Source organism: Scophthalmus maximus, chromosome 3, assembly GCF_022379125.1.
Source record: "Scophthalmus maximus strain ysfricsl-2021 chromosome 3, ASM2237912v1, whole genome shotgun sequence".
In the NCBI taxonomy this organism is placed as follows: Eukaryota; Metazoa; Chordata; class Actinopteri; order Pleuronectiformes; family Scophthalmidae; genus Scophthalmus; species Scophthalmus maximus.
This window is the reverse complement of record NC_061517.1, coordinates 18,787,529-18,813,047: the sequence shown is the minus strand read 5'-3', so window position 1 is coordinate 18,813,047 and position 25,519 is coordinate 18,787,529. Positions and strand designations below refer to the sequence as shown.

The following is a 25,519-nucleotide window of genomic DNA, read 5'->3' as shown; positions in this document are numbered from 1 at the left end:
CAAATTTAGGCACTCCAACACTCCAGAGTTCTGTTGACACCAGACGTAAACTGTCGAACTGTTGACGTTTGTCTCCAGCAGGATGGCAAATACGACGTGGGCGGAGGTGAGAGGTTTGACACCCTGGCTGACCTTGTGGATCACTACAAGAAAAACCCCATGGTGGAGAAAAGTGGCATCGTGGTGCACCTCAAACAGGTATGCAATCGAAATGTAGCTAATACAGAAGAATTGCAGTCTTTAGTTTTTTTTGATTGACTGATAATACTTTAATGCCAGACACGTCCGAGATTGGTCTTGCACCACAGCAGCCAAATTGTCTGACAATAAAGTCCTGTCAATCAACCAAAACAAACAAAAGATCAATCTGGTGAAGCTTTGCATACAGTGCGGTGAAGGCATGGATGTGTTGCACTATGCTGGTTAATTCAAAACACTTGGTTGTGCTTTTTTAAATTCAGAACAACTTGTTTTTGTTCTGTTGACAAATTAAATTTCCCTATTCCCACACATGACGACGTCAAGCCATTTAATGCCACAAGGATAAATGCCGCCAACATTGAGAACCGGGTACGGGAGCTCAACAAAGTAGCAGACAACTCTGAGAAGCCAAAACAAGGATTCTGGGAGGAATTTGAGGTATGTTGCCCCAAAACTGTCATCTTATAGCTGTCAATCATCATTTACTGCAAAAGTATTATATTTATAATTCAGCTAATATTGTTGGTGAACATTTTTCAACATTTATGTATTTTTCTGCTGTTGTTCATGTTTTTGCAACTAACGGGTCATAAATGTGAACAATTTTTATTGTTTCAGTGCATATTAAGACATCTACTGACCAAATAAAATGTTTTTTTTAGTTGGTAAATAAGATCATGTGAACGGATCAGTATCTGGTTGTTGAATGTCCTGTTTCCGAGGCTACAATCTTTATTGCGATGATAATAATTTTTAAATTGACATTAAATTACTTAACTGCATCTTCTGTGTAGTAGGTGTGCGTGTGGTTGACATAACACATTAAAAAAAGACTTTAGCTTGTCTCATACTGTATATAATTTGGAAAGATATTAAATTGTCTGTCTGGCTTATTTATTTAATGCCATACAACTGGTTTTAGTCATCACAGTAATACAAAAAAAAGATCAAGATCAGAAATGCATCCAAAGTGAGTGTGAATGAAGGGATTTTGATATTTGAAAGGGAACTTCATGTTGAAATGCTTCCCCCCAAATACGGACACATGCAGTTTTGAGGTTCTTAAACTCCATGTTGACGCCTGTCACATTACAGTGGATATTCTTTCGTTTGGAACATTTGTCACTCTCCTTCATTCGATCTCTTTTCCCTTTTGTCATCTACTCTCAGGTACTTCAGCAGCAGGAGTGCAAACTGCTGTATCCCCGGAAAGAAGGCCAGAAGCCCGAAAACAAGAGTAAAAACCGATACAAGAATATCCTCCCCTGTGAGTCGAGCAGCAACCTGCCATTTCCTGCCTCTCCAACTTCCTGTGGAAACATTGACACAAATAGACATCAGACAATGTAGAGGCCTCCACTAAGTGTCAAGATTTGTTTTTTCGATAACTCACAGTGTATCAATTGACATTAGACGTGGAAAAAAATTTTGATATATATTTATTGTGCACTAATGACAGTTTGACGTTGTGTTTTTCAGTCGACACAACTCGTGTGGAAATAAGGGAAGCAGATCCAGATGTTCTTGGTTCCGACTATATCAATGCCAACTACATCAGAGTGAGTTTTTTCAACATTATGCAAGACCTCCAGCGACATCTGTGCTTGATAAATAACATTCATACATAACATTTAGCAAACTCAATATAATAGACATTTTAGGGGAAATTATTCTGGGTGGTTTAGTTCCAAAGTGACAAATACATCAGTTAAATTTATCAGTCAACAAAGACATTTTATCAAAACAAACTTAATGTTTTTTTAGCAGCACCTAACTTTTTCTTTTCTTTTTTTTTTTAACCCTAACCCTATTTCCTGTGAAAATGTAACTTTCTGGTCTCAGAGTAAGAACACTTTGTGCGGTGTATAACCTTTTGTGCTGTGCAGAGTGTGCATGAAGAGGGACGCCACGTGAATGAGGGCAAAGTCTTCATCGCCACCCAGGGCTGCTTGCAGAATACAGTCGTGGACTTCTGGAAGATGGTGTATCAGGAGAACACACACGTCATCGTCATGACCACGAAGGAGATAGAGCGAGGACGGGTGAGCAGTTGGCTTCAACATACAGTGTAGAGCAAATATTCAATTAGCACAGTGTAGTTAAGTGTTGAAGAATAATGCTGTTGTTCTGTAGGCCTTAGTTATTCAAATCTATACATACATGAAGGATGTTCGGCAATTGGACACTTACAACAGAAGATAACAGGACGAATGAACACAACAGAGGACTGTGTTGACTCTGGCCCGTGTCTCATCCAGCTCTCGCCTGTTTCTGTCAGTTGATTGTGGTGTTGCCATCAAATCAGTTTGTTCTGCATATCAGATGAAAGACAGCACTCGATGGCCTTAGCTCATTCTAACAGATATGGGTGGATACGCGTAGAAGGGATGATGATTTAGTGTGCGTGCGTGCGCGTGTGTTGGGGGGAGGGTAGAGAAAGAGAGAGACGGCTGACAAGGATAGTATGACAGTTAAGCTGATTGGAAAGCTGCTTGAGATGAGCTGATTCTTTAGATTGTCTAATGCTCTTCACCCTCCCTCTGCTCTCTCTCGCTCTCTCTCTCTCTGGCTTTCTCCTCTCTCTTCCTCTTGTTTCCTCTGGTTTAGAACAAATGTGTCCGCTACTGGCCGGACCTCCACGCCACCAAGGAGTTCGGGAAGGTGCTGGTGAGGAACATGGACGAGCGGCCAGCACAGGACTACATCCTGAGGAAGCTGGAGGTGACCCGTCTGGACCGGGTAGGAAGAGCTGTGTACTCAGTCAGAGCTGACCCACTGACCAGGGGTCGGATTATCTAACACCTTACACACACAGACACACACACACACACACACACACACACACACACACACACACAATCACACAATCCTCTCGCACGTGCTGGAGTTTACAGGAGGTTTGGCTGCACAGCTCTGAATAGTACAAGAAGCAGATTCAGAAATAGTAGACGGCAAAAGTGCACACAAACGTTTATAGTAATTATTTCACTAGGTTTTATCACACTTAAACCTTTAATATAAAATAGTAATAATAATAATAATTAAAGGCTGCTTTGTTTCATAGGGGAGGAATTTAAAATGGCATTTAACTTTTTACAGACTACAATGGTGGAGCTCAGTCTGTTAAGCCCGTCTGAGAACAGCCTGGCAATATTTCCAACAACGGCTGCCCCCCAAGTGATTCTTCATCAAGTCTTAATGTTTGTGTGCAGGAGAATTACTACTGAATTTAGGAAATTCCAACATCACTTATTCTTGAATATATCACTCTAGCAGTTAATCAATGTTCCTGTTAATCGCTGTCTGTGAAAGCAAGAGACTGAAGCAGACAGTTCTCCGTACATAGTGACGCCTCCTGGTTGCTGTAATCCTCCATACTGGTCCTAATCATTCATCCCCTGAGTCCCACGGTAAGAAATGAGGAATAGAATCCAGGGATATCTTAAGTGCTGGTGTAACTGCAGTGAGGCAGACGACCAGAGATTATTCCTCGTTCACAGCACAGCAATTATGACAGTTCAAGTAAGCACAAAGACGTTTTGGCTAAATCAAATCATATAAGCTTTTCATGTATTCATGGTTCATCCTCTGTGGGAAATCAGAACGTCAGATTTTGTCCACTATTAGGTTTTGAAGAAAACTAACTAACAGTATGGAGACAAAAAAGAGCTTCAAACCTACAACATATCAGGGCACACCCAAATATACAATATAGATACCCCTATTAAAAATCAAACCATTATACTATAAGTGCAAAGTGGAAAATTCTCATAAGTGTTTTGCTGTATCTTTATTCCAGAAGGAGCCTCTGAGGTACATTTGGCACTATCAGTACCTGAGCTGGCCCGACCACGGCGTGCCCAACGAGCCCGGTGGTGTTCTCTGGTTCCTGGAGGAGGTCAACCGCACACAGAGCACCATTCCAGACACCGGACCCATTGTGGTGCATTGCAGGTACAACCAGGAGGGAGGATGGAAGAGACTGTGGTGGGGCCTTGAGTTAACTACTGGTGTGGTCAGGAAGAGAGAATAAGGAAGCTGATCTTCCAGCGCAGTTCTTCAACAGATATCAACAACAACAAATGTTAGAATCCTTTCTTGCGTGCACGCCTCTGTATACCCTTGTACACACGATGGCTGCTACCCTAATAATCATCAGGGTAGTGTCACTATGACAATGAGACATTGAAAAGACCTGGTGAAGACAGTTACAGCATCGCTGACAGTCTCATTTTGACAGGCTGTTATGTTGTAGACTTGATGTGTGAACTTGTAAAACACAATTTGAGAACATGTAGGTCAAAATTCTGATTTGTATGAATATTGTTTTACAAGAGACAAATTAAACGCATAAGTTCTCAAATTGTGTTTTAAAAGTTCACACATCAAGTCTACAAGCGCTTGCATTAAATATATGTATATACACACATACATAAATACATACATATAATCTTGTTTCACTTATCAAGTTAAAACACACATTGTTTGGTGCAGGATAAGATTACATCTCACATTAATCTAACTGGCTTGAGTCGTCCTGGGGTTTTTATGAAGTTTTGATTTCATGAAATAAGGTTTCCATTGGCCACTTTAATTAAGGTTCAAAATGTTACCTTCATATCAGCAGCAGGTCTTTCCTGAATTAGCAACATGTTTGTTAGTTTTTTCGTATTAATGTCACAAGCTCAGGGCCCTTTTTTGCTCTGCTGTTGTCTGGACATGAGACTCGTTTTGACATAAAAGCCCAAAATTCAAATTTGTGGTTTGATAAATAACATGAATTCATAGCTGAGGAATGTGGTTCATCATGAATTAATTCCTTAATTTAAATATTTTTTACTTGATGTTTTGTTATCAGCAAGAGAACACAAATGTATTTCACTTTCACAGCGGACATGTTTTCTCTCAATGTGATGAATTTGTCCATTAGATGAGAATAGAACGGCTAAGTTTCGCTCCTCGTCTTTCAAAAATACTCCACCTCCCCAGCTTGTCGCGCAAACACGATGACAGACCGACAGAAAATATGTGACTCATTACCTTCCCCGATCAGTGGGCGGCTGATAAATGAGTGTTGTGATTTTCGGGAGAGTAACATTGTGTTCTCAGACAGATCCAACTGCATATGACACATAAACCAATTCAAGCTACTTTATTGCCGTTGGCAACGTGTACTTCACAAACATTGACTTTACTTGTATTGACATACATGTTCAGAACTTACTATTTTTAACCTTGACATTATTGTTGTTGACCTCCCACAGTGCCGGCATCGGCAGGACAGGCACCATTATCGTCGTTGACATTCTCATCGATATTATCAACCGCCAAGGTACAAGCTTGAGACATAAGAGGGACACGATTGGACTTGTTACGTCGCTTTTAAATGTTTGTGCCAATTCCCCCGGTGGATGTGTGTGTGTGTTTGCAGGTCTGGATTGTGACATCGACATCCCGAAGACCATCCAGAGGGTACGGCAGCAGAGGTCGGGCATGGTGCAGACAGAGGCCCAGTATAAGTTCATTTACATGGCTGTGCAGCAGTACATCGACACGGCTCAGAAGAGACTGGAGGAGGAGCAGGTACGGTAGTCAGTCCTCTGTAATCCAGGGTAGCTTCAAAGTGATTAAAAAACATCGCAAAATACTTTTTGATGCAGTAATGAAGGCTTCAAAACGTTAATGTCAGAGTCTGAAGGCCAGAACCATGTACTATGTTATGACAGCTAGAGCAGTGAGGCAAACCGCCTTGGTTAGTTTCCACAGCGCTGTACGTGGACGCCATCTGGCACCGTTCACAGTTGAATTCGGCTCTCAGACATGGGACGCTGTGAGATCTTTTGCAAAGGATCACGTCGTCTTAAAGGGGACATATTATGCTCATATTCAGGTTCATACTTTTAATTTGTGTAACCACTTGAAAAGTTTTACGTGCTTGAATGTTCAGAAAAGGCATGAGTGTTCTCATACTGCCCATTCCTGCAGCTCCTCTCTTAGCCCCTCCTCCCGATAAAACTCAAGTCTGCTCTGATTGGCCACCTGGCCCAGTCTGTTGTGATTGGTCAACCGCAAAATGTGTAGGAAATGTCATTCCCCTTCACCAGAAAGGTGCAAATTATTAGATTGCAGGCGGGGTTACCCCCTAAAGAGTCCAACTGTGACATCACAGGGGGTGAGAAATCTGAACCAGTCATTCAGAGCCAGGCTGTAGGGTTAAGCTAGCTCACAAAAAAAACACAGGGTGATCTTTCTTCAAAGTCTGTGGGCCGGCAGGCTCCACAGATACACACATGTATGTGCATGAACACACAAAATGTGATTTTTGCATAATCTGAATCTGACTCAGTCATGTTGACGCTTCGCAGAGGAACAAAACGATGGAGAGGGAATATTCCAATATCAAATATCCCCAGATGACCAACTCGAGATCCAAACCCAGTATGGCATCCTCGCGCTCTTCTTCTGTGTGAGTATGGCACACACTGTACTACGGTGAAGGTGGAGCAGCCATGGATTTGATTGGTAGACATAAGATCGCAGCATAATGGCAGCAAATAAGGTAAAACAGGAAATGTCTGATGAAGCATTGAATTAATAAAAGAGAGAGGAAGGTATTAAAGGGTCATAATTAGTCTTGAATACTTTTCTCTGGCCTGCCTGATATTATAAACTAGACAAACTTAGATTCATTCAACCCTTTTTCACTGTTTGAGCCAATCCATTGATCCAGAATGCATTTATTTAATTAATTATATCATTGAGAGTTATTTTTTTAATACTGCTGGGAAGTGTTAAAAAATTATAGGCCATATAATCCTTTCAGGTTTTCCATCCGGCTTTCATATTTGAACCAGTTTAATCATGAACAGGTATAAAATGTCTCAAATTGAACTTGGTGAAACCTGCGGACGTCCCCGGGGAAGTTGTTTCGTCACTGAATATTTTCTCTCCGTTGTTGCAGAATGACAAATGACGATTCGTCGAGTGTGTACGAGAACATCAACTTTAAAAGCCCCCAGACATCTTTTAGCAGCAACACCAGGAGGTAAAACTGTCGGGGTCGTCCACATTTCTATGTCTGCCTCCTTGTGAGTACTTCATTAGTTTCCTTTTTTACACAGTTTGAATTTCTCTCTGTGCTCTGGGACAAACACGTTCAGCCACTGTTGTTGCCATATTTTTTTTTTCAAGTGGAGCACTACACAGAGTTGGCTGCAGAGTTCTTTGGTACGTGTTTGATCACGTGTTGCTTTTGTTGGAAAAATATGAGCCATATTTCTTAGAAACTAAATTTTGTCCCTAAAATCAGAACTTACTTTTAGAGACCAATCGATATATCGGCCGAGCCTTTCGCAGACATATCGGCATTGGCGCTTATGTTTACCGATATGAAATCTTGTACAGAATAAATCATTCAGAAAAAACGTGATTCATGTATATTTGGTTGGAAAATATTCAGATGTATTTTTTTTTTTTAATTTATAGGCATTTATGTTTAAGTTTGTGGTTAAACTAAAATGTCAAGCCTCAATTACATTTTTTTGTCATTAAGGTTTTTATAACGATATCTAAGGAATCCATCCATCCATCGTCTACTGCTTTATCCATTTAAGGGTCACGGGGGGCTGGAACCAATCCCAACTAACATTGGGCGAGAGGTGGGGTTCACTCTGGACAGGTCGCCAGCCTATCGCAGGGCCACATACAGAGACAAACAACCATTCACTCTCACATTTACAACTAGGGTCAATTTAGAGTCTCAATTAACCTGACCCCATTCTGCATGTCTTTGGACTGTGGGAGGAAGCCGGAGAACCCGGAGAGAACCCACGCATACACGGGGAGGACATGCAAACTCCACACAGAAAGGCCTTGGCATACATACATATATATATCAGAATCAGAAATCGTACTCGCTAATATCGATATCGGCATCGACCCCCAAAGATCCATATCGGTCGGCTCTACTCATTTTGCTGATAAAACCTTTTCCACTGTTAGAAGGCGGCTCCGTTTCGTCCAGCAAATCTAATACATTTTTCAGTATGAGATTAATGTTCTTATTTTTTCAAGATTTGGATTCAAGGGTGGCCGGGAGCATCTGAACTTCCTTAAAAGAAAACCCTGACCTCCCCCCGAAAGCAACAAAAGCTTCAATTCATGTTCCGTTTATAATCAGCCTCAGCTCAAACAGCCTCATTCATTTCTCGCTCACGATGATAAATAGAGCAGACGAGGAATCCAGCAGCATAACAGTGAGTGAATCATGCCTCTGGTTTGGGGTCGTCAGCGGGAGACGGTGCAGAACAGAACAGTTTTAATCACCAGTGAATATATTTACACACTGCATGTAAAAATGAATCTAAGCAGACATTTTTTTTATTTTTGTAAAGGCAAATATAGATTTCTCAGTGCCTCTGTATATGTTTTTCGTTGTACCTCCCACTCTGGTGAAGGCAATATCTCAGGAGAATTGGGGGAAGTTTTTTTTTCAAGGATGAACTGATTAGACCTAGGTGGTCAAAGGTCAAAGGTTACTGTGACCTGGACAAACATGGGTGCTAACTGCAACTTGACTTGTCGATGATTCTCCAACTCAACTTGTGTGTGTGTGTGTGTGTGTGTGTGTGTGTGTGTGTGTGTGTGTGTGTGTGTGTGTGTGTGTGTGTGTGTGTGTGTGTGTGTGTGTGTGTGTGTGTGTGTGTGTGTGTGTGTGTGTGTGTGTGTGCGTGCGTGCGTGCGTGCGTGCGTGCGTGCGTGCGTGCGTGCGTGCGTGCGTGCGTGCGTGCGTGCGTGCGTGCGTGCGTGCGTGCGTGCGTGCGTGCGTGCGTGCGTGCGTGCGTGCGTGCGTGCATGTGTGCTTCAGTTTCAGCGGAGGTGTCGCATCGTCAGTGCCCTGAAACTAAACCTGACGGGGGCGGAGGGAGTGTGGTGCTCTGACTACAGCCCCACCACAGTGGACCCTGCTGGGGCCGAGGGTGGCGAGCCAACTCCTCTTCTGCTGCCGTCCCGTCGGGAGTAAAACCTCAGCCTCCCTGGAGAGGAGGACTCTATGGCATAGTGCCTGCGCTCAGGGCCTCTCCGTCCTCCCCGGTGTCTCTCAACCTTTTCGCTCCCGCCTCCAAAAGCTTCTCCCTCTCTTAACCAGCGAAAGTGCCTTGTCACAGGCTGTGTCTGTAATACAGCCTTCCCAGAACCTGCTGTTAAATCTGCACTGTTACTGTTTCTTCAAACCACGGAAACCCCCAAGTCGACCAGGGCACATCCGTTTTGTTTTACATTGGGATGACGAATATATTGAACATGGAGTTTGCCACCAGCCTGAAATGAACAGAGCTGTACGGGACCTAAGAAGAGGTCAAAGCTAAGCTGCATCTCGAACCCTGAGACTGTTTTCTCTGCATTCTGCCTCTCCAGCTGTGGTGGTTATGAATTTGGCCACTGGGTGACGGCAAGGGCGGTTACATAACCTGCTCCAGGATCCTGAAGCCCAGGAAGGGCAAGAAAGCCCTTCTCCTCCTCCTCCTCCTCTTTTTCTTCTTCATTTTTAATTTGGGTGTAAAAGTGGATCCTTTGGACACTTAGTTTTATTGTTTCACAGATTTGACTGGTTATCAAAGAGTTGTATTCAATCACCTGCTGCAAATGCAAATCAGCTCTTCTGTTATTTTCCTTTATTGGAATTGGAGAGCATTTTAAATTTTTTCTTATGGTTACTGGGACACACACACCTGTCCCGTCCGTCATCTGAACACCGCCTCCGTTGTATTTTATTTGAGTCAGCTTCATTCATTTCTTGACGTGTCTGTTGATGCTGATGGTATCGTGGTTGTGTAACATATGAGATGTTTATTTTCTAAATATATATCTATATTTATAAAAGAGCACAACGGTGGAAGAGATCATGTTTAAGCACAATTGTCTAAGCAGCCCAGGCCCCCCCCCCAGCGCTGAATTAGATGTTTATTAATAAAATATATTAAAGTACATATTTGACATCAATGTGGGTGGAGAGGATTCCTGAAGGGGTGGTGGGAGGTGAGCGCGGCCGACCGACCGCCCGCCCTCGCTCGGCCTCATCCGTCTGGCCGTTCTCGTTAGCAGGTTTGATGCAGTTCAACATCTGTCGGGGGAGATCGTCAGCGGGAGATAAGGCAAAAGGGACGATTACAGTGGGCCCGATGGCCATCTGCCCGAGATTGAAGAATAGATTTGTCTCCAAAAAGTAATTTGGAAGATGGCCGTAATCCAGGCTTGATGATAGCGGGGTGAGTAAGCCGACGTCATCGCTGATGTGATAAGGAGGACGGCGTCAGCGGCGGTGTCGCAGAGCGCTCGGCCCCTCTGTGTCCGTCTGGCAGATTGTTCGCTATTTTTAGCCTCCCAGGGATCAGCACCAAAATATCTCCGGTGAAATACGAGTGCAGATACGTTGGGCGCCATCTGCCCCGGCTTGTTTAACATGTAACGGCTTAACGGTCAAAAAAACATTGTCGTCGCTGACAATACGACATTGTAATGATGGTGATGTGTGGCTCAGTGACACCCGTCGGTCGTGTGATCCGACCATTCCTCCTCAGGCGTAAATTATCCAGTTTCTAAATCTGCAGCCCGCGATTCTTAGATGTTTTTTTTAGTTTTTTTTTAATCTAGCCAAGAGTGATGAGTTAAGTGAGACTAATCAGATTCAGCCGACCTTGTGCAGTAAGTAACAATGTAGCCCACGTGTTCACCATATCACCGCCACAGATTCCTCTTATTAAAGGTGACATATTATGCAAAAATCTCTTTTTCAGTGTTCATGCACATACATGTGTGTATCTGTTGAGCCTGCCGGCCCACAAACTGTGAAGAAAGACCACCCTGTGTTTTTTTTGTGAGTTGGCTAAACCCTACAGCCTGACTCTGAACAACTGGTTCAGATTTCTCTCCCACTCTGATGTCACACTTGGACTCTTTTGGTGAAACCCCACCTGTAATCTGATAATCTCCACTTCTCTGTTGAAGGGGACTGACATTTCCTACACTGTTGACCAATCACAACTGCCTGGGCCAGCTGGCCAATCAGAGCAGACTGGGGTTTATCGGGAGGCGGGGCTTAAAGAAGGAGTTTAGGAGTTTTAGACAGAGGGTGAAAAGAGGAGCTGCAGGAATGGGCAGTATGAGAACACTGATGCCTTTTCTGAACATTTGAGCAAATAAACCTTTTCAAGGATGAGCCTGAATATAAGCATAATATGTCACCTTTAAAGTTCTACTACGTTTCTCATCAATTCACAAAAAATCTTGTGAGTTGTTGTTTCGGTTTGAAACTTTCCCCCAAGTAACTTGTTGCCCAGTTTTATTTAATGGTTGATTCTTTATGTGAATAGAAGCTATATTTTATTGAATGCCATTGCTGCCCCGTGTCAGCGAAGGCCGCACTTGATGAACTTGAGTTTGAACACTGGGGCGGGGTCGTGTGAGCCACTCTTTTTTTTGTCCTTTTCCAGTCTGAACTGTGACCTTGATCGGATGATTGACAAACAGACTTTTAGTGGTGTTGTTTCTGTGCTTCGGAGCAATTTTGCGCTGTGGTTAATTGACTTTAGTTTTTTTCCCTTTTGTATTTCACTCTGCCTCTCTGGTTCAAAATGTTTGTGATATGGTGAAACATTAATACTTGAAAGTGTGAAACTGCAGACTCTTCGGCCTCAGGCTCATCCGGATGTCCATTGGTTGTCACAGTCTTCTTGGTAGTGCACATCAGTGTTATTTTTATTTTGTTTGATTTTTTTTATTTTATTTTATTTTTTAATTGTACATATATCTAATTGATTGTATTATCCATTCTTTCATTTTGTATTGTGTCTCAATTATTATTATTATTATTATTATTATTGTAAATGTACTATTGATAAGCACATTTTGGCTCTGAGTTGATCCAGTGTACGTGGAGGTGTGCATTTTTATTTTCTTTCTGCTTGTCCTAGTACATTTACTTGAACATGATGTTGATAGGGTTTTGTTTGTTTGTTTGTTTGTTTGTATTCCTTGCTCCTGTGTCGGTCGCAGTATGGCTGAAGTGAGTCGTGGTGTACCGAGCGCTCCAGTGTTGTTCAGTGGGCGCTCTTCCCCCTTCCTCCCTCCTCTTCTTGCACTGGCTCTGCCCAAACGCCTTGTTTTTTGCTGTATAGGCTACAACTGCTGATGCAATGAGCTGCCAGAAATCGGCATTAAATGGTTTATTATCATATAGTTTAATAAAAAAAAACTCTATGATGGCACTATATGAAGTCACACATGACCTTTTACTCCTTCTTTTGTTTTCCCACTTGTGAATCTGCAGCAGGTCTTTCGATCGATGCGGACATTTATGTAAAAGGTTGTAGAAACTCCAGAAAGCTCTAAAGCTAAACTATGCATTTTCTTCTTTTTTTTCTCGCTTTGCCTGCGGGTGAAGTCCCCGAAGATGGAGAAGCAGCCGAGGTTGGTGGGATGTGAATTGCTATTTGTGTTGGACCTCGCTGTATCGCTCCAGTTGTCTCTTTATAGTGAAAACCAGTTAACTATCAGACTGTTAATATTGAAGAGCAGGGCGTCGCAGAAAAACCCCCACCAATTTCACCATTAATGACATATACGTCACGGTTGGAGTGGCCTGTAGAAACCGCGTTTATAACTCACAAGAATCTAAGAGGGGGGAGGGGGGGCTCGAGGATGATGAGTTTGAAATGAGTGTAGTATAATTGTTATTTTCATCATTTCAAATCTTTCTGCAGTGATGGTTTCATGTAGCTGCTCTCCACAAGAGAATAGACACTTTATTCTGCTTTATTGAGCGAAAGGAGAAAAAAAAGTGTTTTTGAGTTGTCCAACCGCCCGTCCCACCTTCATGAACAACGCATCTCAGACACTGGCCGACATGTTCACTTTAAGAAAAGAACTGATCGGATTACGATGCTCAAAGATCGCTCGAAGGTCGCGGTGACCATGACTCCAGAAATCGCACGCCAACAATGACACATTTTCCGAAACATGTCTGATTGGATGAAACGATAGTTGAGATGACACATCCAAGAGGTCAGAGGTCACCTCCACCGTGACATCATAACGTTCTTCATAACCACTTCTCTGTTGTTTTGTTCCAACACCGTGACTCTGCAACAGAGGGGGATAGGCCGTGACCGGTGTCACTCTGAGTCTGCATTTATTGGTTAACTGCCTTAACTAGAAGTTCAAATTGAAATCCAGGACATTTTCCAATTTCATTTTGGCCAGTCCTGTCCTGAGCAAATATTTGACTGCCTTATCAATCCTGTTGTATGCGAGCTTCTTGGAAAACCCCTCCTCAGCCCACCCTCCCTTCAGCTAACGCCAAATCCAGGAATAAATAAAGGCCGACTTCCCGTCAACACCTTGCTATTATGGTCCAGGGTTCAGCATTCAGATTGGAATGAAAGGACGAGTGATAATCAGTGAATGGCTTAACCGTTTTACAACCTGACCCCTGAAAACGGAATTTACCACACTCGCTGATCAGACGGAACAAACCACAGACGGATGCTGCAGTTCATTTAGTTGTTTGTTTATTTTTGAAATGCATGTGCATTAAATCCACAATCAGACGATGTCATTCTCAATAGCGAGGCACAGGCGTCTTGTTATTACCAAAAAACATAATCTTGAGTTGGTCCCTCACATTTTATTTCATTACAGTTCTGTAAACAAGGACGGGTTCGTCGAAAAAAACACAAATCAGTTTTACAATGTATAAAGTTTTCAGTTGGCACATGGGGATCACGTTCATTCTTTGTCTTATGAATAACTTTAAACGTGACTCTTTGTTGTGCCTCAGCCAAGCAGATATTTACAAAGCCGAGTTTAAATTTCACGAATGGACGTCAGCATCTTAAACTTCTCCGTTCGGCTGAATGAGTTGCTGACCCACTGTCGATTCCAGCTTTGTAGAGTTAAAGCTGGTATGTGTCGATTTTTTTCTTCTTCATGTGATTATGATTTAAATGATCCTGATAGTATATGACACAATAGCACAGATTATTGGTGGTGTATTTCCACTGTTTGAGGTTTTTTTTCACCACCACCGGGGAGCGCTAAAGTCAGACATTTCAAAAAGGCCACATTGAGGCTTCAGCGTCTGTTGAACTCTGACAACCTGAGGTGTTGACAGTAATGTGTGCAGCAATAATCAAGTGCACTTTTCAAAAAGTGTAATTATGCAGCAGAAATCGAGTGTCAAATATTTAAAAAAAATACAAGTCTTATGTACAATATGATACAGCTCCTGATGCAGTCCATCTAGTCCGGTCACAGGTTCACTCTGACGCACCAGGCAGCCTGGTGAACAGGTCGAGGGTGGCAGTGGTTGTGCTGAGCGTGGGGTTGGGGCGGATTTCGCGCATGCAGCGCATGTTGCCGGTGGTGAACACGCACTGCAGTGGCCACAGCACGATGGCAACCAGCAGCACAATGAGCACGACGAAGAGCATCAGCCTCTTCCAGTCGCCCATCCGACCCAGCAGGCCGTAGCTCGGGGAGCGTGTCTCCGCCGGCGTGCCGACCGCCTTGCTGGCGCCAATGTCAACGCAGATGCAGAAGGCCGTTGGGCTTTCGGGCGCGCCCAAGCCCGCGCTGTGCATGCCGCTCTTGTAGCACAGCTTCTCCCCGTCCAGCCACACCGGCTGCTCCTGCTGCTGGTGGTCTGGAAGCTTGCACAGGACCTCGCGGCTGGTGGCCAGGGCCGGGGGTCCCTCCTCGGGCAGCGTGGTCGGGTGGCGGCAGAAGGGGCAGGAGAGGCGCAGGCTCCCGCCGCTGCTTTCACCTTCGGTCTGCGACACGGCCATGAGGCGGGAGAGGCACTCCAGGCAGAAGGTGTGGGTGCACTCCAGCAGCTTGGGCGTCTTGAAGACATTGTCGTATGTGTTGTAGCAGATGGAGCACTCCGGCTGGCTCGCGGCCGGGACCGTCTTCTGCAGCTCCACGGGCGCGTCCTGGGGGCCAACCTGTACGTGCCAAATCTGCGAAGGGTGTTCCATTTTCAGACGGCGGGGCCCTTCCTTCCCTCTCCTTGCGCAGTCTCCTTTGGATTCTCCGGTCTGGATGTAAACAGTGAATGAAAAACAGAGTTTTTTTATATTTCAGATGGCACCTTGCTGCTGGTGTCATGGAAACTGTACAACCATAACACAGCCAGTTAACAGGATGTCAGTCAATCAGTAAATTCATACCTCCCCAGCTGAATGTTGACCTCTGAACTATTGTTTACCGCCGCGCAACAGCACACATCATATTACAAAGCTGGCAAGAATTTGGTCAGTCAATGATTCATCGGGTCATGGGCGTGATGCGAAACGTTGAATTATATTTACGAAAGCAGCAGCAAAAAAAAGGAGGAGAAAAAAGAAGCCGAAACAAACGTTTCAGTCAGGTGGCATTCTCACCTTGAATGACTCGAGTCCCCTGGTCACGATCATGATCATGCATTAAAACCCAGAGAGCCCTCCTCCCTCACCGAGTGTCATAGACGCTGCAAAGTGGATCATCTGATTTTCCCACTGGGCCCAGTAATAATTAGCCAGTGGTCGTAAAAACCTGGGCCCTGGTGGCACTTAGACTTGGTCAGCGCGAGTGCAAACTCAATGGACCTCACGTGTGGTCCCTGACAAAGAGACGCATTCTGTCGATTCGTGTCAATGAAAGTAGTGCAAAGAGCAGATTCTGTGTGATGTCACCAAAAAAAATGAAGCAAAACAAACTTTGGCATATTTACACTAAAAGAGAGTGCAGCCCGACTACTATCCGGCTCTTCCAAGTTATCTGCGTGCTCCACTGCCGATGGATTTTCAACCCTGGCTGGACACGCTCACTTGTCCCTACTTTGGACAGGATCAGGGATGAAACGCTGGCCGCTTGGCTAATGCGTGTTCAGGTCTGTGTGTGTGTGTGTGTGTGAGACAGCACAGTGCAGGGAGCCCCCGGGGTCACTGTGGACCACCGACACCGGACTTTAAAGTCTGCGCAGGACCCTGGGCTTGTCGGGACCAAAGTGCCGTGCTCTTCCGAGGCCGGTCACCTTGCTGAGAATATTACGTGGTGATCAGCTGCAATGCTGGGTGTTTTGGGTTCAGGCACTAAAGGGCACTGATGTGGAGAAGACTGTGTGTGTGTGTGTGTGTGTGTGTGTGTGTGTGCGTGTCAGGGATGAAGGATGGTCGGAGCACAGGTGCTCTCCTCCCTGTGCCCTCAGGGCCGGTCCTCCCCCAGTGCTCACGTCTCAACAAAGTCCCCGCTTGTTCTCGCTTTAATCGCTCCATCTGCCCTTGAAATTCCTGCGCGGCCAACTCTCTCTTTTCTCTCTCTCTCTCTCTCTCTCTCTTTCTTCGTCTCAGCAGGATTACGAACAGGCTCCGGGGGGGATGAGGACATATTTTCTGTATTATTACACTGGTCTTATCAGTTTAACGCCCCCGGGCCCCAGGATCCCGGCTCAAAATGTCCCCCATTGCTCAGACCCGTGTCATCGGAGGATGTGGACACAGGTGAGGTGACACGCTGACACCCCCTCACCGAACGGTAGGTAAAACAAATAGCTGTTTCAAGTGAATTCAAGGAAGTCCTTCAAACATTCAAATATTTGCACAGTTGCAGTTGTGTCAAACGAGGCTGCGAGCGGTTTTAAGAAATGACGGGATAAGTAGTAGCAAAATCAACAAATATCTGGAGGAAAAATGACAGTTTGTTCCTTCTGGATGTGCTACTTTGCTTTTTTTGCACTTTGCACTTTACTTGACAATCGGGTGATTACTTTTGCTCGAACCAAGTCGTTTTGACAAAAATAAGTGTCATTGTCATTTCAATCTACGCATATCCATGCAGTGTTGGCATGGCCAGTATTTATACAAAGTGTGCCATTCATCACACCCATGAAGGTTCATTTAACATATAACTACATATTCACATACATATTCGCGATCAAGCTCAAGGTTCTTTGAGAGGAGAACGCGTTCGATAGCCTCAGGCCACGTTGCCTGTGGTCCAGGAGCTACGTAAACAGCAACTGAACGACAACAGAGATGTCACAACTCTCTAGAATTACTGCCGGTGGTTCTTATTAACAACCCCCCCCCCCCCAAAAAAAAAAACAATAAAACCGCTTGTTTCATCATGTTCTGACCCCATGGCATCATTTTAACACTTAAGATCTGCACTGGTAACAAGTTGATGGGCAAAAAACGGTCCCTTTAGTTTTAGGGGATACCAAGGAATCGAAGGTCTAAGTGAGGGACAACTAGTGGTATCGACACCCGAGGTTGTGCTACAATGAGTTTCCTTCTTCCTTTTGAAAACTAAAAGTTGAATCCTGCCTGACTCCACAGGCCTGTTTGCTCTGCTATGATCAGTTTGTTATGGTTCCTATATTACCTTTTTTTAAATCAGTATTCAGTAAGAGATAGTGTCACGCTGGGGTGAATAAAGGTCTCATTGCCTGTTTCAAGGGGACTTCTCCAACGAGAAACGTTGAAGCTCACACAAAAGTGAGAGAACGTGTCCAACGTCCACGTGGAGGAAATAAAATCAATAGGGCTTCGGGGGCGAAACGTACAGGGTACATTGTGTACATCGGCACTTGAATATTAACTGAGAGTAGGACGCTGATGAGCCCAAAATGCCGGCTTCAAACGTGACGCCTTATCCTATCTGACGTTGCGCTGTTGGTCATCGGCTGCATCTCTGCATCTTCATCGTTGTGTATGTGTGTGTGTGTGTGTGTGTGTGTGTGTGTGTGTGCACGCGTCAGGCTCAGCCTTGTGTATCCTCCAGTCCTCAACCGTTTGTTTGCATCAACCGTCATCCACAATGCTGCCCTTCCTGTTCTCAGGTAGAGAGAGCAGGTAGGGAGGGTTTGGGCGGGGGGGGGGGGGGGGTGATGCAGTCAGTTAAACTGCGCTGAGCGTGAGCGTGTTGAGATAGCTTGTGTAAATACAGCAGACAATGAGGGAAACAGAATACACTGACACTGGAGAACCGTGACCGACTATGGGGAAAACTACTGCACGTTGAAATGTGACCGATGACCGATGACCTCTGCGTCTGTTATCTGCCCCCCCCCCCCGCCACACGGGTGGACAGGATCCGTCTGCACTGTCACAATAACACAATAATCTTTCCTAAACCAAACTTGAGTTCAGTTTTTCGGACGCGAGGTCAAGAGAGTGGCTCATTTCGTTCGCAGTCGGTGTTGTTGTTGTCATCTGTTGGTCAAGGAGAATATCTTTGACTCACAGTGCCGCTCTTGACAGACTCAGGATATATTCACAATCTTCAATTCGACGGTTAAATGAAAACAAACAGACAAAGAGCCTTGCGTCATAGCACCAGTCACAGCCACACGCTGGATCAAGGTGAAGGTTACCTGGTAACTGAGGGAGGAGTCAGACGGTCCTCTCTTTGTGTCTCTCTGTGTGGGGCCTCAGCTCGCAGCCCCTTTGTGCTCAAAAATGCCCTTTTCCCCCTCTTTTTCCCGAGGTCTGCTGTCTTCTGAGATCCCCGAGGAGAGCTCGAGGGCGTCCGATGTGTGGCTGAGGTCCTCCCCTGCTGCCGGTCTGAAGCAGTCTGCTGCGGCTACAGGTGTGTGTTTGTGTAGGTGGGTGTGTGTGCTCAGAGGCTGAGAGCGCTGTGAGCCCGCTGTGTCAGTGTGGGGGCCCTGGGTCCTCCTCCCTCCGTGTCCGTTGGCTGGTTTCACCTGCCCTGCTCTGTCAGCTCCCCTTTTAACACTTCATGCAAATGGGTTTCGAACGGTGTCTCGGCCTTGAGGTGGTGTCTGGCCGGCGGGGGGTGGGGGGGGAGGAGGATGAGGAGGGGGGGGGGGGGGGGGGGATGAGGAGGGGGGGGGATGAGGAGGGGGGGGGGGGGGGGGGGGGGGGGGGGGTCAGGGGACAAGGGGAGGGGAATACACATTCTTACCTGCCCGCCGCCTCTCCACGTCTCCCTCTGTGTTGATATCTTTCTCTTTTTTTCCCCTCCTCACCTCTTTCGTCCAGCCTTCATTGTGTCTTCACTCTGACACACACACACACACACACACACACACACACACACACACACACACGCAATACAAATATCCCTCAGCTCCAACCCAATAAGCAAACACGCAGTTTGTCACGAAACCCTCCGAACGGCGGCCGAATTTCATTTTCTTGCAACATCATGTCAGTGTGCGGGACATTAAACACGGCAGACACACAGACTACGCGGCATTTGTCAATAGCCTGTGTGCTTACGCAGCACAATACATACAGGCCCTCATTTCCATCGAAGTCAGTGATAAGGCAACAGGTGGTGACTCAGGACTGTCTTTCCCACTGGAGCTTTCCCGTGAGAGCAGCGCCCCATTCGCCGCGTGCCGCTGCTCCACATGCATGGTCATCCGGAGCAGGAGCCTCTTTTTTTTTTTCACGAGGTACTTTGAAAACTTTCCCAGCCACCTTTGCGGTAAAACCGCTCGGAGAGATGGACGGGAGAGGACCGTCTCCCTCAGGTCTGCCCTCCTTCAATATTTAATCCGGGAAATCAACACAAACAAAATAAATGCACATCTACCAGGAAGAGGCTGCCGCTCATTAGGGTGGTTTGAGAGAAGTGTTTTTTTTCTTCTCTTTTATTATTTTATTATTCATTTTATTTCATGGCAGTGACTTGACAGCTTTGGGCCAATAGCAGTAGCACATGTCAACAGTCACAGCTGCCTAACCGACTCGGTTATTTAGTAACCCAGACTCAAATAGCTGCCATATCATATCAGCAAAGTCATTTATGGGGCTTTGAGCTGGGAGTGCCTCGAGGAAGGAGAGGGCATACAATCACGAGCCACTTTATTTCCTTTTCAGGAGGCGACAAAACACGTGTTCATAGTAAACGTCAGAGATTCGTAATACATTTTGAAACGTAGTACACGGCGGCGAGCTGTGCTGAAGGCCGAAGGGTCGCGTGAGGTTCCTGCCGAGGTTGAAGAGGGAAACACGCTGCTCAAACACCGGAGTTCAAAGACTATATTTTCCAGACTAGTAAAATTTGTGTGTGTTTTTTGCATTCTTCCAGGTAAACCATAGAATTACTGGGATAGCCTAGGGTGACCAGATGAGAATGGGTGCAATTCGCGACAGGGGAGCGTGGGGGTGGGACGTGTTCATGTGGTGACAGTGGCAATCAACCACGTCAAAATAGTTTTCATTCATTAATTCAGCTGCCTGTCGTCATTAACGCAACACAGGACTGCGCAGCATGCAGGCCAGTGAATAAAGTGTTGTCACAATCTGAACGAAAAATACTCAAAATACAACTTCTTTGTTTTCATTCACTCACAAGTGTCCGTTAATGTGGGATGTGATGGGCTGGCTATCCATCACATCCAACATCGAATACTACAAATAATCCTTTTTCATCAAAGTGATAAAATAAAACATTTACTATGTTGCAACTTAACCATTATCATTAGGATCCGTAACAACCCCAAAAAAGATTTCATTAGGTCATCTTTTCTTTCATTTCATTCGCCCATATCTGCCCGTGCGAGGCGCGTGTCGGATCCCTACCTCGCGGGGCTGTGTGCACTTTTCGTGTCCCCGCGGCCGCAACTTCCATCGTGTTCATCGCTTCATATTCTGGAAAAGATTACTCTGATTTTGGACCAGGAGTGGAACCTCCTGTCAAGGGTCCCATGGTTGGCTGATTCTGTGGAATCATTTAAAGGCTGTTGAAGACGTACCTGGTGACTCTTGTGACATCGGCCAGCAGTGATAACATTGTGTGGGCGTGTTGGCAGGCAAATGTTGGTGATTGAATGTCAACGGTTGTCCCTCGGTTGTAAGTCATTTTGAATAAGAGCGTCTGCCAAATGAGTAAATGTAAATGACGCTCAGGCACATGGCGCCACATGTAAATGGTGTTCTTGAGGGCAGCCTCGCAGAGCTGCCAGATGCTACAGAGGTCCCCAGCTGGAGTTGAACAGCACGCACATTTGCTGTTACGAGGTTTGGCTCACTGACCGCACCACGTCGTCCAAGAGTTGACATTTGCGAGGATGAGTCCTGATATGGCAAAGTTGTCAATATGCGGTGAACTACGCCAGACACTATTGACTGATCATTGAGCTGGTCTTCAAGGCTCAGGTCGGGGGTGGGGGGGGGGGGGGGGGGGGGGGGGCAAAACAACACGAAGAGATACAAAATGACCACAGTGATGCAAAATTCAGTTCAATTTTATTTGCGTTATCGTGAAAAAGAAAACTCCCTCTAAACAGGAACAAATGTGGCGGAGCTGGACTCAGTGAGGGGCCCGAACATCGGGAGGGGTGATAGAAGAGGGAAATGGGCGAGAGAGGAGAGGGAGAGATCAGGAATACTCATGTGAACAACAACAATGTGTGCAAAACGAAAGAGACGTCAAGACGATGTGTGGGCGGGACGCTTGCCACAGTCCCACATATCAGAAACCCACTCTTCTCCTTCTTCATTTACAGTATGATTGCCGTACGTCTTTTTCACACATTCTAAAAATGTCGCCATTGTTCCCATTTGGCCGCGCTGACAGAATATACTGCATGCAGACGTGTGGACTCACGGGCCGGGCGCGCGGCATGAGGCCCCCTCAGCCCCACACGTTGCTCAGAGACTGTGAGCTGCTGCTGATAATGCATTAAACACTGAAGCCGCAGTCAGCTGCTACGGGGCTTCTGGAGAAGCGATGAGGAAACCAGACACCTCGAGGTGCTTTATTATTTTTTTTTTTCCCCACCTTTCAGCAGCCACCTGCTCCCCTACGCGCTCGGCGACCACCAGCCCTCTGCCTGACATCGGTGGTTCAGACGCGCCAGGGGAGGGGGAAAAGAAGAAGAAGAAAGAGGTGGATGGGATTTTTGACATCGTGTTCCTGGCCCAAGCGCCTGGCGAGTCTGCGTCCTCTCTCTGTGCCGACAACACCCGGTGCGCAGGAGCCGAGAGAGGGTCAGGGTCACGCGCAGGGACGGTGGACTTTTTGGACTAATGAGAGCTGAGCGGAGTGAAGTGTAATCACAGAACTCTCCAACTTGCCGTCCTGTCCTGGGAGAGGCGTCGCTCGTGTTCCTGTCTTGGTAGTTTGTCCTCAGTCGAGGGGTTAAGGACAGAGGATGTGCCCCCCCCCCCCGGTGTACACTTTGTTAGGCCCTATGAGGCTAGTTGTAATTTGTGAATATGGGCTATACAAATAAAATCTGATCGACTGATCTCGCATTTAATTGTTGAGTAGGTTTTTTGTGCTTCTGTTTATTTGACTGGAAAAGCTCAAGTGGAGCTGCGGAGGCCATTTAAAAAAAAAGATCTAATTCCGTCTACGCGTGATTTATACCGTCATAAACGACATTGCTGATAAATGGCTTTGGTCCAGTCACCTATTTCTTTGACATATTTCAGGGCCCTATCTGAGGGCGATCAGGTGCGTCAGAGGGACCTCGAGACAAAGCAGGTAAACACAAGATACGTATCGATTTACGAGGCCGTGATGGACGAGTTTACAGTAATGCCGTATCTTTTATTGCCCCTGACTGCAAAACAGTCCCGATCTTCCTCAAATAATCTTTGGCCCCGAGGCCGTCACTGCAGCGCACCCGCTCCTGCTGAATCATTCATCCAGGAAGCAGGAAGCACAGTAAATCCTTGTGCTGTTGGTAACGCTCCTCACCTGGGTCACATGATCGTTATCCTTTCTGAAATCAACCTTGCCCGAGGTTGCTCGAGTTTTATGCGAAAGGCTATCACTGCTCTCAGAAATGCTTTCCATAACAAAGGCCGTTTGGTGTGAGATCATCATCTTTCCAATGCATTGACCTTCACTGCCAACATGCGGCTCTTATTGTTATGTTCATGTCCTTTCTTCCTCTTGGAAAATGATGAATCATTGTATAAAACACCTGTTGTCGTTCACTCCCTGACACACACACACACACACACACACACACACACACTCACTATGGTTTCCACAAGCAGAAGCAGCTAGTCATTTCCAAAGGAATATAATATTTAATCCGACATTTTGCCATAAATAGATCCTCTTCTACCACGATCCTGTGGCGGATCGTGAACTCGGAGAACTCTTTGTTGGATACCATTGCTGGTATCTGTTTTGGGTCGTTGTCCCTTGTGTTTGTTTTGTCTTGAATTTGTTCTTTCCTCTGAATCTTGAAGTCCAGTTCCTCGTGTGTGGGCAGTAGCTGTCCCCCTGTGTGTCTGGTGTCTCCTGCCCCTGGGATTGTTCCTAGTGTTCATCACCTGTGCTCAGTCTTCCCTGGTGTCTTCCTCTCAGTCTTTGTGCTCCCGGTCCGCTGTGTCCGATTGTTTTGCCACATTCTGTTCCTGTTCCTGTTCTTCTCCCGTGGGACATTCTCACAGTCAGTTTTGGGTTTTCCCCCTTTTGTTCCTTGCAAGACTGTGAGGCTGTCTTTTGTTTTCTTCTCATCAAATCATTTTTGGCACTTTGGCTTTTGGGCCCTGCGTCTTTGCCACCTCCCGTACCAGATTCCAGCGTAAGAGGTGAGGGCCCCCTACACACGGTTAAGTATGTTCATATAGGAGGAACGATTACAGAGACCAATAAGTTTGATTTAAAAGTTAGATGTAAGAAGAGAAAACAAAAACCAAAACAGTACTGTTCCTGAGGCTTGGTGACCAACTGGAAGAACTGAGGAACTTCCTCAGTGGGACTGACTCAAAACTCCTAAACCGCAGGTCAGACCAACAGGCCAAGGTCAAAGCAGCTTCAGTCCGTGACCTGTGGGTAGGTGGCACTGCTGGCTGGTGTCTGTCCATTACCTCTCTGCTGCCCTCAAGAGACAGTTTATCCCCCCCGATCAGATTAAATGACTCCCAGTGTTGATGTAACCTCTTGGGCGGCTGTGGCTCAGGAGGTAGAGACGGTCATCCCCCAACCAAAGGGTCTGCAGTCCGATCCCCCCCTTCCCCCAGTCCGCATGCTGATGTGTCCTTGGGCAAGACACTTAACCCTAAATCTAAGTTTCCTCTGACGGCTCTCGTGGCAGTGTATGAATGTGACGCACGTTAAAAAGCAGCGCCGTGTGAATGGGTGAATGTGACTCGTACTGTAACAGTGCTTCGAGTGGTCTATGAGACTGGAAAAGTGCAATATAAATACAGTCCATTTACTGTCTTTGTCTCCAGGCGTCGTCATACATTACTGAGAGTGAGCGTTTTCCTTCTTCGATGTTAATTTGTTATAAATTGTTTGAGGCCGATGTACATTTGATAACAGTTCCATCCGTTATTGATAGTAAACGGACCAGTGAATACATTTTTTCCTGTTTAACACTCTTTAATTTTCAAAATCCAAAAGTAGCTCTCATCATTGCACCGACTGCTATATAATCCGACACTGTTGGATTGTTCACAGTGATGCCACACTGTGCAAGTACTGTAGCTGGTTGAGGTGCGGCTACTTTTAACTGTTTGTCTTAATGTGTGTCCGTTATGATTTCTCACAATAGAAAGCTTGGACCCAAACGCAGAGCGCTCAAGCACAGATGACAGGGGGATCGTTTAAGCTAAGTAAAGGAATCGATTTCACAGTCGGTATGAGTTTGGAGCTCCATTGAATGAGAGTCGTGACAACGGAAGTCCAAAATGCTTGCACGTCATGTGGCTCACGTAGACTTACGATATGGCAGACGGACATGCCTACGTAGTTACTCTGTGTAGTTAGTCAACATGGTTTTTTATTAAAAAAATTAATTCACTAAAATGCTTTAATGCGCATGTTGATTTGATTCAGATGTGCTGATAATATATAATGTGATTATTTAAACGTCTCACCCTTGCAACGCAGACGGTCCATGGACTCCATTCTGCTGCTTCTCTAAAGCGCTGCCGCTTCACTCTCGGGAACTGTTGAGAGGCTCCGTGATCCACCATTGCTGGGGGGGGGGGGGTTGTCGCTACTCTCTGTCTCGCCTGTCCAGTTCTGCCTGCACCGCTCTTTGTCCCCCTTGTGTTTCCTGTTGATGTTCCTGAGTTTTGAGTTTTTGGATTACCTAAGTTTGTATTTTTGTTGGGTTTTTGTCTCTTCATTAAATATTCAGTTGGCTCCTGCTTCATCTCACCTGACAATATGTGTCTTACTCCGGTATTTTCCGCGGGCTCGGGGTTGGCCCCTCTCTGCCCGTCCCAAGATAGATCTGAAGGGTTGTGAGACGATGGGCTGCAAAGGCAGAAAAAAAACCATTCTTTGCTACTCAGAATTTTCTTGAGGCTTTTTGGCTTTTCTGTGAAAACAT

The 25,519-nt window shown here is 45.7% G+C and overlaps 3 protein-coding genes and 1 long non-coding RNA gene across 16 annotated transcripts in view; 2 read left to right on the top strand and 2 right to left on the bottom strand.

Annotated features, from left to right (window-relative positions):
• ptpn11b (protein tyrosine phosphatase non-receptor type 11b) overlaps positions 1–12,472 on the top strand; it is a 35,786-nt gene extending 23,314 nt beyond the window's left edge. For 3 of the 6 annotated variants that reach the window (XM_035646235.2, XM_035646230.2, XM_035646236.2), the window contains exons 5-16: positions 79–198; positions 526–639; positions 1,372–1,468; positions 1,681–1,760; positions 2,088–2,243; positions 2,809–2,940; positions 4,001–4,155; positions 5,466–5,533; positions 5,633–5,784; positions 6,567–6,667; positions 7,163–7,246; positions 9,068–12,472. In XM_035646235.2, the coding sequence (XP_035502128.1) occupies positions 79–198; positions 526–639; positions 1,372–1,468; positions 1,681–1,760; positions 2,088–2,243; positions 2,809–2,940; positions 4,001–4,155; positions 5,466–5,533; positions 5,633–5,784; positions 6,567–6,667; positions 7,163–7,246; positions 9,068–9,101 (1,293 nt within the window). In that variant the 3' untranslated portion in view covers positions 9,102–12,472. Of the gene's footprint in view, positions 1–78; positions 199–525; positions 640–1,371; positions 1,469–1,680; positions 1,761–2,087; positions 2,244–2,808; positions 2,941–4,000; positions 4,156–5,465; positions 5,534–5,632; positions 5,785–6,566; positions 6,668–7,162; positions 7,290–9,067 lie in introns of all 6 variants that reach the window. The other 3 variants (XM_035646231.2, XM_035646233.2, XM_035646234.2) reach the window with 3 other exon arrangements.
• A 1,280-nt stretch (positions 12,473–13,752) lies between these two features.
• LOC118317489 (RING finger protein 223) lies at positions 13,753–18,752 on the bottom strand. Its single transcript, XM_035646237.2, has 2 exons — positions 18,614–18,752; positions 13,753–15,296 (listed from the first exon to the last, which is right to left on the bottom strand). Exon 2 carries the CDS (start codon positions 15,234–15,236, stop codon positions 14,517–14,519), a length of 720 nt encoding a protein of 239 aa, XP_035502130.1. The 5' UTR covers positions 15,237–15,296; positions 18,614–18,752; the 3' UTR covers positions 13,753–14,516.
• The window catches only part of LOC118317490, a 17,847-nt gene continuing 8,623 nt past the window's right edge, over positions 16,296–25,519 (top strand). Inside the window, exons 1-3 of one of the 8 annotated variants that reach the window (XM_035646239.2) lie at positions 16,296–16,739; positions 18,727–18,828; positions 22,004–22,850. In XM_035646239.2, the coding sequence (XP_035502132.1) occupies positions 16,409–16,739; positions 18,727–18,828; positions 22,004–22,242 (672 nt within the window). In that variant the 5' untranslated portion in view covers positions 16,296–16,408 and the 3' untranslated portion in view covers positions 22,243–22,850. Of the gene's footprint in view, positions 16,778–18,694; positions 18,829–22,000; positions 22,851–25,519 lie in introns of those variants that run through there. The other 7 variants (XM_035646238.2, XR_004795444.2, XR_004795445.2 and 4 more) reach the window with 7 other exon arrangements.
• Positions 19,219–19,990, bottom strand: LOC124849898. Its single transcript, XR_007030521.1, has 2 exons — positions 19,498–19,990; positions 19,219–19,260 (listed from the first exon to the last, which is right to left on the bottom strand). It is a non-coding gene; the product is annotated as an uncharacterized LOC124849898 (long non-coding RNA).

What these genes read in the sequence shown, in the direction of transcription:
- LOC118317489 (XM_035646237.2), bottom strand. Translation starts at nt 15,236, where the DNA reads ATGGAACACCCTTCGCAGATTTGGCACGTACAGGTTGGCCCCCAGGAC.